The sequence below is a fragment of the Egretta garzetta genome, unplaced genomic scaffold, assembly GCF_000687185.1.
Source record: "Egretta garzetta isolate BGI_Z169 unplaced genomic scaffold, ASM68718v1 scaffold179, whole genome shotgun sequence".
Lineage (NCBI taxonomy): Eukaryota > Metazoa > Chordata > Aves > Pelecaniformes > Ardeidae > Egretta > Egretta garzetta.
In genome coordinates, this window is record NW_009270001.1 from 4,487,462 (window position 1) to 4,501,752 (window position 14,291).

Below are 14,291 nucleotides of genomic sequence, written 5' to 3' on the forward strand. Positions count from 1 at the left end.
TGGTAAATTGGCACTTCACTTTCACTTGGAGTGTCTTCAAGAAGAACTAAAAAGACTATCAGTTTCAAAACGATATCAAACAGGTTGTATGAAGCTGATTTCATAGAAAACTTCCAGTCAGGCCCACAAAGCTGTGTACAGTATAAATAAAGAGGAGATTAAACACTCAAGGAAACCCTAATCTACATATTAAAATTGCAGTTAAAGGCCTGCGATAATGGCAGGCCCTTTTCTTCATTCAGTCAAATGAATCTCCAGGTTTACCCTTCTCCCTTTCGGTATTTTGTATTCTTGGAAGCGTGGCAGGTTTAGGATTGAGAGATCATACACAAACCTGGTTGGGACAGTGCTAGTGCAGGTAAGTGCACTACATTGCAAAGTTCCAAGATTTTCACTTACGCTTTTTGCTCCTTAACCACAAGATTGCCCTTTCCCTCTCACCAAAGAACAGTCTCGTATGGATTTTTTTTTATTTTTTTTTTGTCCTCAATTTTCACCTACTATACAGTGTAGGCCATAGCTATCCTTGTATTAAACTCCAGAATTTTGCTTTTTTACTACCAAGCACCTTCTCACTGCTAAAACATTACCTCAAATAGATTAGGTACTTAAGGCTTAAGGTTAAGATAGACTTTTTAAAAACTCTTAGGAAGCTTTTATAAACATCAGGCCAGTATCCAAATCCATACTTCATGAATGTCTGTAGCGATGTTTCCCACAATTACTGAAGAAGGTAGCAATACTTTCTGAGATAACATATCACATGTACATCTGAGGACCCTTTCTCAATCCTGTTTACTTCTCAGACTATTTGCAAGTCAGCCATTCCAAAGACTGCTGGCTGCTGTTCTTCCAGCAACAGCTGCTTGTGTTTTCTATGATTACCAGCTACATAATTTTATCACTCCAATATGGGATTGCTCATTGCAAAGTCAGCTACTTCAATTTAAGAGAAACTTCAGTGTCCTTTTTCATTGGGTTGTAATACTCACTGGATGTAAGTGCCCTCAGACAAAAATCGATAGCCAAAGAAGAAAACAATATTTAGTGGGGTTTTCATTATTGTTTTTAATATTTCGCCTTATAATTATTACCAACAGTAAGCAGTCAATGTTCATGAGCAAAAATTGGCATTAAATTCTTGGCTTAACCCTTATCACATTTCATCCTTTTCGGCAAAAGGTTTTCTGGCTTTCCCTGTTGCTTGCAGTCCAAACAACTCACTGTACAAACTACTCAGATGCTCTATTTGCATGAACAGTTTTATTTGAAAGACTATTCCAACAATAGCTTTTGTTTTCAAGGCTTTGATTTGAACAAACCACAGTTGCTAAACAAGCCCGTGTAGGCTTCTCTATTTTTTTTTTTTAATAGAAGCCAGTAAATATGTTAGTGAACATCTCTAAATTGAACTTTCATGAAAACAAGGGTTTCAGCTGCTGCAGTACACAAAGATGATACTGTTCCAGATCAGAATTTCATCATATTGGCCAAAAATTTCTAATCCAATAGACTGTGTGATACAAAGCAACAGGAGCATTCTCATGCTCTGTTCATGTTGTGATGTTTATTCCATCTTTTTTTGACTTTGAAATGATTTAATATACACGCGAAATGAACAGCCTAGAAACAGAAAAGCTGGGTGTGCAGCTGCAGCATCATTACGCAAATGGACAGAAAGATGAATGTCTGCCTAGGCAAAATAAGCTCCATGTCAATGTGACACTTTTATAAAGAATAAACCTCCCCAGAGCAGCAAGCAAATATAAATACTGAAACAAAGACTGTCTGACCAAGGAAAACTGAGTTTATTTCTCCTATAAAAGCACATTTCTTCTTGGCATTAGTTAATCTCAGAAATGTTTCCTAGCTCCACCTTTTCACAAATACTTGCATTTTCAGTCAGGTGAAACGGGACAGAGATCCATTGCCTAAAAATGCATGTCAAGCACCAAATTAGAAGTCTTTTCCCTTTCACCAACTTGTGAACGCAACTCTCAATTAAGGATAACTGACTGGGGAGGGCAGAGGGGGAAAGAGCACAGGGAGTCTTACTAAAAACCAGATGAAGAAACTGGCAAAATGAGCTCAGTCTTAGAAAAAGACTAGCTCATTTTGCCATTTTCTTCATCTGGTTTGTAGTCACATTGTATCTCTGATTCAGCTTTTCTACCTGTAGAACAGGAATCATTTTACTTTGGTATGTTTCATTTAAAAGGAACAAAGTATGTCTGCTCTCTCTTCTTGCTAGTTTTCAAACACTTTTCTTTTTCTTATCAAAGGGGTTGAGACCTAGTCAATGTTTGCACAGACTTGGAAACAGAGGGGGCCCTCAGTGTTACACTCTATAAGAAGAAAATTCTCCACTCTGCTAAATGGTTTGAATTTAGCCTTTTCCTGTGCATACCCAAAGACACTAACAGAACTGAATGGGGCTACTTTCACAAACAGCACTTACCTACTGCTTGCTGGAAGCCAGGTATTTGTGCCGTCTATGTTCACAATAACCTCGCCTGTAAAGGAAACAGTTGCAGCATCTTTGCAGCACTTTCTTTAATCAATGGGCATCTGAAACACAGCTCAGTCAATTAGGACACTGTCCTTTAGTGCCTGCTGAGTTCTTTGTGCACCAATGAATCACTGGTCCCTTATGTTTTCTAATTTAAAGGTCAAATTTGCTATGAAGGACAGATAGAAACCATCTGGCTTTCCTGTAGAAAAATCAAAAGCTTTTTTTTTTTTAGGAGGTGACAATGCCGAATACATTAGCTCCATCTGAGGAGTGATGGTCTACCTCTTCCTTATGCAGAACTAGCTATATAATTGACTCCAGATTTTGGTCATTACTACTTAAATTTATAGCGCTGGCTAATTTAAAAAAGCCCAACAACTAGCAATTAGTGTTGCAGCTGTACTGGAAATAAAAAAGCAAGTAGCACTGTCAGAAAAAAAAAAATAAAATGTGTGTGTGAAATCTTCATTTTATTATCAGTCATGTATTGACAAGTCAACATAAAGAGATTTCAGCCAAGCCCTTCTGAAAACTGAGAAGTGGAAAAGAATAAATGAAGAGTGGAAAATTTAAAGGCAATTACCTCAGAGGCCAGAGAAAGGGAGAGACAAACTGGGGCGAATCTGCTACTTTTCAATTTAATTTCATTTTGTGACATTTTTGAGCCGAAGTGGGTTTTCAGAAAAGCCTAAATCAGAGGGTTGCAGTAGGAAAAAGTGTCACGAACCATGAGGTGAAGCACACTAGACCGATCATTTTCTTTATAAAATACCATGGGGAGGACAAAAGGAGAAGAAAGGACAAAAGAGACAACTAATTTCAAGCTCTGCAGTTACCTTTTCTTGGTCAAAAATTGACAAACATTTTGCTGTTAAACAAAACACCAAGAATTTGAAGAGGGTCCCTATGGTTCTGAGGATGGGGACAATTTTGTGTAGTTGGTAATCACCATTTTCTGGGTTTTTCTATGGGGAAAAGTAGTGATCAAAACTTGAGTGAGGGAAGTGAGTCACAAAAACAAGCTTTTCTGACACCTGAAAGCTACTGGCCAATTTATCTAGTAATATTAAATACAAATGCTTAAAGTAGATAGCTGGTTGAAAAACTATTTTTTACACATTCTGAAAGAACAATTGTGAAACTTCAAACAGAGCTTTTTTTGTTTTCAGGCCAATGCTGACTAACTCATTTTCAGTCCAATTTTAGGTGTGAGAATGCATCATTAAGGTCAGCACCAATTTAATTCCTGAAAGCAAATGTTATGCAAAGTGAGTAAAAAGGTACCATCAGATTTTGGTATGCTTTAAGTCTGCATTGGTCAATGAAGTCGCTGGGAGTTTCTGATTCTTTTCACACTAAAAAAAGAAAATATCCACACCATATTCTTTCTTCAATAACTAAAATCAGTTTGTGTAGAGTTTGCTCTCTTTTGCACAAGAAGAATGTGGAAGTACATTCACAGATGACAGGAACAGAGCACCCAGCTCAGCTTACATCATCCTGTGCCATAAAAGATGTCGAACAGGTGTAATCCACACTTATTTTTACAGAAAGTTGTACATGACACAAGCTGCTGTTTCAATCTTGCCTTGACTTGATAAATATTTCTCTCAAGACATTGCACAACTATTGGACAGAAATGACACCCAGACAATATGCTTCCAGTTAGATTTTAAGCTTGATTATGCAATCACGTTCTCCCAGTTAGCTCCTTGGGATGTAACACTGTTACTGGAAGGTAGATGGTATTTTGGCAAAAACAGTCTCCGGCTAGACAGATTGTGCCTTCCCTTTTGTTCCTCAGGTAAGTAACAATATTCCTTAAGACTGCTCTCTGCACTCATGTTTCTCTAAAAAGTCTCATTTAACATACCAGTCTGATATTCTTAATTAAAAAAAATTAAAAGAAAAAAAAAATCACAATTCAAATCATCCAATGCCTCACTGAGGTGGAGATGTTCCAACATAATACTTTCTTTCATGATCTTACTTCATTTCCTGATTTGTCTGAGCATAAAGTCCAAGGATTTCTGATTTCCAACCATCTTTTCAATCTAACCAGTGAGCATCCTGTTATAATACACATATATATATCACAAGCAGTGACAAAAGAGAGCACAAGAAATCAAGCCATACAAAATGACATTATTCTATTTCAATTTATTTTACTCATAGCCATCATTATCATGGTATATGCAAATTTTATTTTTATTTAGAATATGTATACAATTTCAAAAATTAAACCCTCATTCTGGCCTTAAAAACTCAGTAGATTACTTTCTGAAAGTTTAGAAAAGGGGAACACCAAAAATATTTCCAAAGGTGGCTTTACTTGCTAACACGTTTTTACATTTTACTGTATTTTTCACCAGCAGGCAGATCTTTCCTGCAACATAAAGCACATCCCTGCCTATCAGAACTGAGGAGGACACATTATGTCACTTGGCGAAGCTAAAGATTAGATTGGAACTTAAGCTACCGTCTAACATCACAATGCTTTCCCTTTGAGGAATTAAAACTGTGACCGTTAAAGAAAAACCTTTCTTTAGAAATAATCTTTAGAATAATTTCTGCCTACTCAGTAGCAGCAGTAGAGCCGCACCTACTGAAAAAATCCAGTATCTTTATGCCAAACGAACTGGTTGCCAAAATAACTGCAGTATAATATTCCCTTCAGTAAGCATTCCCTGTTTAAAAACAAGACTATTCTTTTTTCTCCTACTATAGTTTTCTTGTGGTTTAATCATAAACTAGTATTCTGATTTATCACCGAATTTAGATAGAGGTAACCTACTTAGTTACCTCTGTGAGGCCAGAGCCTCACTGGCTCACCAGACCCTAGCGCAAAAATGAGGGCTCTGCAAAACAGAGAATAAGTATTACTACAGCGCCGGTAAGGCAAACACTGGCTACGAACGTCCACCTGCACTGTTAAGGAAGATGCCTTCTTAGACACAGAAACATTTGTAAATCTCCACCTTTGTCTACCATGAAAGTGATATCACGGTTGAAATGGCTATTGACTCACACATCAAAGGTAATTTAATTTTACAGGTCAGTCCAAAAATGGATCTTTAGCTAATTTGAGTCTGTTGAAATATATATGGATTTTTTGTTTAAAGCTTTAAGAAAAAAAATATAAATCAATTGAGATGCTGAAAGCATTTATTCAATTTTCCTACAACAAGGTACAGTATTATCTTGTTAAATGACTGAACAAATCTGCCACTCAGCACGAGAGATGCAAGACACCTTGTTCCTTTTTTTATTAGTACTGATAAAGCTCATAACTGATTTGAGACAGGCTAATGGATGTTTAATATCCAAAACAAGCTTTCTAACATGTTATTTTTAAAAAAAAAAAAAATTAGAAATTACCTATTCATCATTCTATAATGGGTTAAGAGGATTCTGATCCTAGCCCATTTACAGCTGATTTGCTGTTATATAGCAAAAAAAGTAAAATAAAAGATTGAGAACTAAATAAAACAATTACTGTCATAGCAGCTTTGAACATAGTTGCATGCATCCAGTAGATCATGTCAACAACTGCTGCATGGAAGGTTCCTCTGTACACCTGCTCTTTAGAGATTCCATTATGATGTATTACTTTTGCATAAATTCCAGGAGTATTTTCAAAGAACAATTTTTGAACCAAAAGGACCAAACCTGAATAGTTAACAAGAGGTAAAAAACAGCTGAACTGTCAGAAAAAAAAAAAAAAAAAAAGAGTTTATGTAAAATAACAATACTTGGGGGAGAGCTGAAAAGTCTATGAATTACAAAGAAAATATTTATGAACAAGCTACACAATTTGATCATCTTCCTGATTAATACCTTACTGTGTGGGTTTTGAGGGTTTTTTTAAAGGAATGAGCACACTGTAAATGAATTTACAGAACTTGGGAAAGTAAAATCTTTTCCTCTCAAAGCATTCAAAAACATGAAAGTGATTTGCATTCCTTATCAGAAATACTTGCCTTACTGCTTCAGTTCCAGCTCTTTTCACATTTTAAAGCCTCTGTGAATAGACAGACTTGAAGCTACCATGACAGTAGAAGTCACAGTTCACCAAGCTGCAGCATTGTCAGAGCTCAGTATCCCAGTAACTCATTGCTGCATTCGATCTAACAGTGATCCATCATACAGTAACTAAGCTTATGTTATTTTCATGCAAAGAAGGCACTATTATTTACATCTTGCAAGGGAATTTAGGAGTAACCACACTAATTCACAACTCTTAGAACATCCTTTTAGATTTTGCTTCCTTCCATGATCTCCAACTGGATACAATTCAATCATGCTTTATATAATCTTGATTTTTAACTATTGTACATCAGTGAACTGTAACATACTTCACAGCTGCAGAAAAGACTCGTTGGCTTTCAATTCTCTATCTTGATTTATTATTTCAATAAAATTGTATGGGAAATTCATATAGAGTAGGAGAGTTTTAGAAGTGTTGGAAACACTCAAATGTTCCTACAATAAAACAATCGCTTACAAGTATTTTACAGAACCTGACATCCTATTATCATTAATTACGGAAAGCAATATACCCTTGGACAGAGCTTCTACAGAGTTTACCAACACAAAATACGATGCCGAGATATTAATAAGAAACAAGGATACTGCACATTAATTGGCAGTGAACACTGGGAGACTCAGTTGGAGAAAAAATGTCAGCGCTCATGAGAGAGCATTCAAGGCAAGAGTGAACACTATCACATCAAGCGACAGTGAACTCTGGTCAGTGATGAGTAAGATTAATAGAAGCAGCAAGTCTCAAACTTAATGTTGCACACATGAAAGAACCAGCACTTCTGGAATACAATGAAACCATCAGTTTGATCTCTTGATGACTACGACAGTCAATGACAAACTTCGCAAAATTAGCCCCTGCATTACTTGTAGATACAAACTTCAATTTCTCCTGGCATGTATTTGTAGACTCTGCAAAAAAACAACCAACCAACCAAACAAAAACCCACAACAAAAAAAGTACTTCTCTCAATTTTTCCAGCAGGCAGCTAGAACCAAACATATCATCTTTATAAAAAGATAAAATTCATGCACATATGCTGCAAGCATACTGTTAGAATCATAGAATCATTTAGGTTGGAAAAGACTTTTAAGGTCATTGAGACCAACCATAAACATAACGCTGCCAAGCCAACTACTAAACTATGTCCCTAAGCACCATATCTAGACATCTTTTAAAATACCTCCAGGGATGGGGACTCGACCCCTTCCCTGAGCAGCACGTTCCAGTGCCTGACAACCCTTTTGGTAAAGAAATTTTTCTCAATATCCAATTGCAACTTGAGGCCATTGCCTCTCATCCTGTCACTTGTTACTTGGAAGAAGAAACCAACACCGACCTCGCTACACCCTGTTGTCTGGCAGTTGTAGGGAGCAATAAGGCCTCCCCTCAGCCTCCTCTTCTCCAGGCTGAACAACCCCAGTTTCCTCAGCTGCTTCCCATCAGACTTGTGCTCCAGACCCCTCACCAGCTTTGTTGCCCTTCTCTGGACACGCTCCAGCCCCTTCATGTCCATGCAGTGAGAGGCCCAACACTGAACGCAGCATTCAAGGTGCGGCCTCACCAGTGCCCACGTCAGGGGGATGATCACTGCACTGCTCCTGCTGGCCATGCCAGTCCTGATAGAAGCCAGGATGCTCTTAGCCCTCTTGGCCACTTGGGCACACTGCTGGCTCATATTCAGCCAGCTGTCAACCAGCACCCCCAGGGCCTTTTCCACCAGGCAGCTTTCCAGCCACTCTTCCCCATGCCTGTAGCGTTGCCTGGGGTTGTTGTGACCCAAGTGCAGGACCCAGCACTGAGCTTTGTTGAACCTCATACAGCTGGCCTCGGCCCATGGATCCAGCCTGGCCAGGTCCCTCTGCAGAGCCCTTCTCCCCACCAGCAGATCAACACTCCTGCCCAATTTGGTGTCATCTGCAAACTTACTGAGGGTGCACTCGATCCCCTCATCCAGATCATTGGCAAAGATATTAAACAGAACTTGCCCCAGTACTGATCCCTGAGGAACACAACTTGTGACCAGCCACCAACTGGATTTAACTCCATTCACCACACTTTGGGCCCGGCCATACAGCCAGGTTTTTACCCAGCAACGTGTATGCCCATCCAAGCCATGAGCAGCCAATTTTTCCAGAAGAATGCTGTGGGAAATGGTGTCAAAGGCTCCACTGAAGTCCAGGTAGCCACAGCCTTTTCCTCATCCACTAAGCAGATCACCTTTTCATAGAAGGAGATCAGGTTAGTCAAGCAGGACCTGCCTTTCATAAACTCATGCTGAATGGGCCTGATCACCTGGTTGTCCTGTATGTGCTGAGTGATGGCACTCAAGATGATCTGCTCCATAACCTTCCCTGGTACCGAGGTCAGCCTGAGAGACCTGTAAGTTCCCTGGATCCTCCTTCCAACCCTTCTTGTAGATGGGTGTCACATTTGCTAACCTCCAGTCAACTGGGACCTCCCCAGTGAGCCAGGAGTGATGATAAAGATGGAGAGTGGGTTGGTGAGCACTTCTGCCAGCTCCCTCAGTACCCTTGGGTAGATCCCATCTGGCCCCATACTTACGTGTTTCTAAGTGCTGTAGCAGGTCACTAACCATTTCCCCTTGCATTGTGGGGACTTCATTCTGCTCTCTATCCCTGTCTTCCAGCTCAGGGGGCTGGGTACCCAGAGAACAACTGGTCTTACCATTAAAGACTGAGGCAAAAAAGGCATTATGTACCTCAGCCTTTTCCTCATTCTCTGTCACTATATTTCCCTCCACATCCAGTAGAGGATGGAGATTCTCCTTATCCCTCCTTTTGTTGCTAATGTATTTATAGAAACAATTTTTATTGTCCGTTACTACAGTAATCAGATTAAGTTTTCTCCTTGCATAACCTCACAACATCCTTGTAGTCCTCCTGAGTTTTCTGGGGTTTTTTTGCCAAAGGTCATAAACTCTCTTTTTTTTTTTTTCGGAGTTCCAGCCGAAGTTCTCTGTTCATCCAGGCTGGTCTGCTTCCCTAACAGCTCATCTTTTGACACATGGGGATGGCCTGCCCCTGCACCTTTAGGATTTCCATCTTGACGAATGTCCAGCCTTCCTAGGCTCCTTTGCCCTTCAGGACTCCCTCCCAAGGGACTCTGTCACAATCAGGCCCCTAAACAGGCCAAAGTCTGCCCTCCAGAAATCCAAGGTAGCAGTTCTGCTGACCACCCTTCTTATTCTCCAAGAATTGAAAACTCTATCATTTCATGATCACTATGCCCAGGATGGCCTCCAACCATCGCATCACCCACAAGTCCTTCCCTGCTCGCAAAGAACCTTCTGCTAGGAAGGTCCCTTCCTTCAAAATAGGGTCTCTACAAAAATGTAGTTACTACCATCATCTACAACGTAGAATCATAGAATGCTAGAATAGTTTAGGTTGGAAGGGACTTTAAAGATCATCAGTCCAACTCCCCAGCAATGAGGCAACTACATCAGGTTGCTCAGAGCCCCATCCAACCTGATCTGGAATGTTTCCAGGGATCGGGCATCTACCACCCCTCTAGGCAACCTGTCCCAGTGTTTCATCACACTCATGGTAAAAAAAGTCCTCCTTATATCTAGTCTAAATCTACTCTCTTTCAGTTTAAAACCATTACCCCTTGTCCTATCGCTACAGGCCCTACTAAAAAGCTTGTCCCCACATTTCTCATAAGCCCCCTTGAAGTAGTGAAAGGCCGCAGCAAGGTCTCCCTGCAGCCTTCTCTTCTCCAGGCTGAACAACCCCAACTCTCTCACCGTTTCTTCACAGGAGAGGTGCTCCAGCCCTCGGATTATTTTTGTGGCCCTCCTCTGGACCCGCTCCCAACAGGTCCATGCCCTTCCTGTGCTGAGGGCTCCAGAGTTGGACGCAGCACTCCAGGTGAGGTCTCACCAGAGCAGAGCAGAGGGGCAGTCACCTCCCTCGACCTGCTGGCCACACTTCTTTTGATGCGGCCCAGGATACAGTTGGCTTTCTGGGCTGCAAGAGCACGTTACTGGCTCATGTCCAGCTTTTCGTCCATCAGTACCCCCAAGTCCCTCTTGGCAGGGCTGCTCTCAATCCCTTCATCCCCCAGCCTGTATTGATACTGGGGGTTGTCCCAACCCAGGTGCAGGACCCTGCACTTGGCCTTGTTGAGGTTCATATGGGCCCATTTCTTGAGTTTGTCCCAGTCCCTCTGGATGACAACCCGTCTTTCTGGCAGTCAACGGCACCACTCAGGTTGGTGTTGACTGCAAACTTGCTGAGAGTGCACATGTCATTGATGAAGATATTAAACAGTACTGGCCGCAATACGGACCCCTGAGGGGCACCACTTATCACCAGTCTCCATCTGGACTTTGAGCCACTGACCACTACTACCCTCTGGATGTAACCATCGAACCAATTCCTCATTCACCAAACAGTTCACCCATCAAATCCACATCTCTCGAATTTAAAGATAAGTATGTTGTGGGGCACCGTGTCAAAGGCCTTACAGAAGTCCAGATAGATGACATCCAGAGATCTTCTCCTGTCCATTGATGTAGTCACTCCATCGAAACTTGGTAGGTATTGAACTGTTTTGGTTTTCTACTTTAAGCCTCTGTCTCCCATGGTCTACATGAGTAATCTATTCAATCTTTGCGGGGCATTTAGGGACAGAGGTGAGGTTCCAATATTGTTATGGGAAAAGGATTAGCTGACATTTTCTCAGGAAAAAAAGCAAGGGGCTGTCATCTTTACCACAAAATACAGCACTCTGGCTAGGCCAGCCTTCCTGGAAATTAAATTGAATAGCTACATGAGCCTCTGAATAGAAATGCTTGAATTCTTGCAGGCAAAAGGAAAGATTTGGTTGGAGACACAATTTAGGTTTCTTTAAGGGAACTGTGTTAGAACGTGAAATATTAAAGATTCTGAACCTCTGCTTTCATAGCATATTGAAAACTCTGCAGAACCACCTATTTTAGGGAAAATCCACTGCTCAAGTAAAAATTACACTGAACTGATTTCCATCAGAAACAGGCTCCATAAAGTCTTTTGTGGAATTAAAATAGATAGCCCTTCACTATAAATCAGGTTATAAAAAAGCCAACATTTGCCTAAAATGTAAGTGTAATGAAATCTAGATGAACATTTATCCAGTATTTTTAATGTCAACATCACAAAGCATCAGATGTAGAAAAATGATTCAGGCTGGTGCAAAGGGACAAAGTTAGAATTATGGGACATGAGTTTGTCATCAGAACAAACAAGAATTTCTTTGTGATGAAGATATACCAGTTTACTAGTTTTAAATCTTCAGCAGACTGGTTTTATATCTACCAGTAGACTGTTTTTATAAAACCAACCATGACTTATAGGATTGTAGACTAGATGGAACAATCTTTCATGATACAGTCACTTATCAGACGTTTAATAAGGTGGGGTCACTGTTCTTTGCAGAATGTTAAAATTCCAGTTGGAACAGAGTGCTAGAGCAGACTGTGCACTACTGCATGGACACTAAAGAGCAATTCTGTATTTATGGGCACATGTGCCAAGTGATCTCAAAAGTATATTCTCCTATCTTTATATTCAGTGATTCTAGAAATTGCTCAAAACTTAGGGAACAGGAGCAAGTATTTTCAGGACAGTTACAAGTAAGTCACAAATGACTGAAAATTTCGTGACGTGATAGCTTGGGTTACTGAAAGACAGAGAAAGCTTTCCTGTTACCTTCTTTACAGTTTTGTCAGGTTCAAGAGCAATATCTGGAATGTTGGCATCCACCATGAGGGAAAACAAGTTCAAGATCAAGTTGGAATACCTAAACAGAAAAGGAAATTAGGTAAAACACTTTGTAAACTGTACAAAAGACATTTTGTAAACAACTTCATTTAAGAACACATCATCATCCTAGCGTGAATTGGTAATGCTTCAGGGGAGATGTACTCTTAACACTTTAGTTGAACATATTTATGTAAGACACCTCATATTAGCAGTGCAAGTTTAACCCTCAAACTGTCTCAAACTGCCAAAACCGGCTGCTCTGGTTTTGTTATAATTTTCTAAAAATGGTCAGAATATTTATTCAGAGACACATCAAATATAAGCTGTGATTTCATATATTTTAAGATTTAATGCCATTTTCTACCTCTAGCAGGTCAAACACGATAGAATATTGATTCAAAGGTTATTTTTTATCAAAAAGGATATCAGTGATATAGCAGTATTATATAAATTAGCATTCAAACAGCTGAAGTCTTCACAATTACAAAAAATGATTTTTCAAGTTGCTGCAAGGGCTTTTGCCATAACAATATAAGTAATTTAACCAGATCCAAGTCTGCAGTTGCTCAGTTAAGCTGCAATAAAACTGGTAGGCACGCTACACTTAGGAAGTACAAATGTCATTTATAACCATTAAAAAAGACAAGACAGAGTGTAGTTTTCAGTGTTAACGTGCTGTTGGAAGTACTCACGAATTTTTTAAACACCATTTTGCCCTTGCAGGAAATTAGCTGTAAGTTGCTTTTTGAAAGGATAATTTTTGAGCTGTCCAACATAAACTGAAACTTCCCTTCCTCAGTAAAGACATCTAGTCCCTTTCAGAGATAAAGTATGTAACTGACTTCAAAATCTGAAATATTTCTTTGCTAAGAGCACTAGGAGCTTCATAAATGACAGAAAATGAATTCTTAGCAGCAAAACTTGTTTATTAGCAAGCTGCTGAATATATATAAGCTGACAACTGCAAGGAGTACAAGGTATTTTAGCTACACAAAAGGACTGCTTCATAGCAATATTTTACGAAGTACATACTGCTCAACAAAAAGTCTCTCTGGAAAACCACCATTCCATCAAAAACGCTTGACACTTCATTCTTATCTGGAATTAGCACTACCTAACACATTCCAATATAAGTTTTAACTCGAGCACAAGCATTCAAAATAAACTGTTTGGGCAGAATCTTCGGTGTCTAATTTGTTTCAGCTGTTCTGCTTCACTTTACCAGGAGCATGGGGCTGGAATGAGGAAAATTATTTTTATCACAGACTGAAGGAAAGAAAGAAAAATTACACTACCATTTTGTTTCAGATCTGCCTAAGAAATCTGGCGGTCGAGTTGCTTTGGTACCAGGAACAGACACCACAGGTTTTACCAAAAATTTTTTCTACTTGCCTGAAACAAGCAAATCTCACTTTAAACATGCCTAAATCTTACAGCTACATTCTCTCAAGCCTCTTCCTAGGTCACCAGTAGCTTCCACTGGTAGTCCTCCCTTTGAATTGAGCCAGGAGTCCAGAGCCTCAGCATGCCTTTTCTTCGTGAACCACAGAGAGGGTAAGAGCTTAGGAGGTTACTCTATACTCTACATGAGGTAATGCGAGAGGTTACTGGGGTTTTTTAAGTGACGGAGGTTTGGAAAAGATTTCAAAGGTCTAGGCATCATTGCTAGATACCAGTTAAGACCTGGTTCTGTTCCACACAGTGAAGTCTTTTGGTTCTTGGTGCTTAAAGTAAAAGCACTTGAAGCATAAGGGGGAGGGGATATAAACAGGCTCACTAGAAAGGAGCCTGGGGGTGTCACCCCATTGCTGGGGGTGAAACCGATAGCCCAGCTCAAGTGCATCTACACTAATGCACGCAGCATGGGCAACAAACGGGAGGAGCTGGAAGCCATTGTGCAGCAGGATGGCTATGATGTAGTCGCCATCACAGAAACGTGGTGGGATGCATCTCATGACTGGAATGCTGC

The 14,291-nt window shown here is 40.0% G+C and overlaps 1 protein-coding gene across 5 annotated transcripts in view; it reads right to left on the reverse strand.

Moving 5' to 3' along the window:
- PIK3C3 (phosphatidylinositol 3-kinase catalytic subunit type 3) overlaps window positions 1-14,291 on the reverse strand; it is an 80,800-nt gene that overhangs the window by 11,217 nt on the left and 55,292 nt on the right. For all 5 annotated transcript variants that reach the window (XM_035903058.1, XM_035903054.1, XM_035903055.1 and 2 more), the window contains one exon: window positions 12,269-12,359. In XM_035903058.1, coding sequence (XP_035758951.1) covers window positions 12,269-12,359 — 91 coding nt within the window. The remainder of the gene's footprint in view (window positions 1-12,268; window positions 12,360-14,291) is intronic.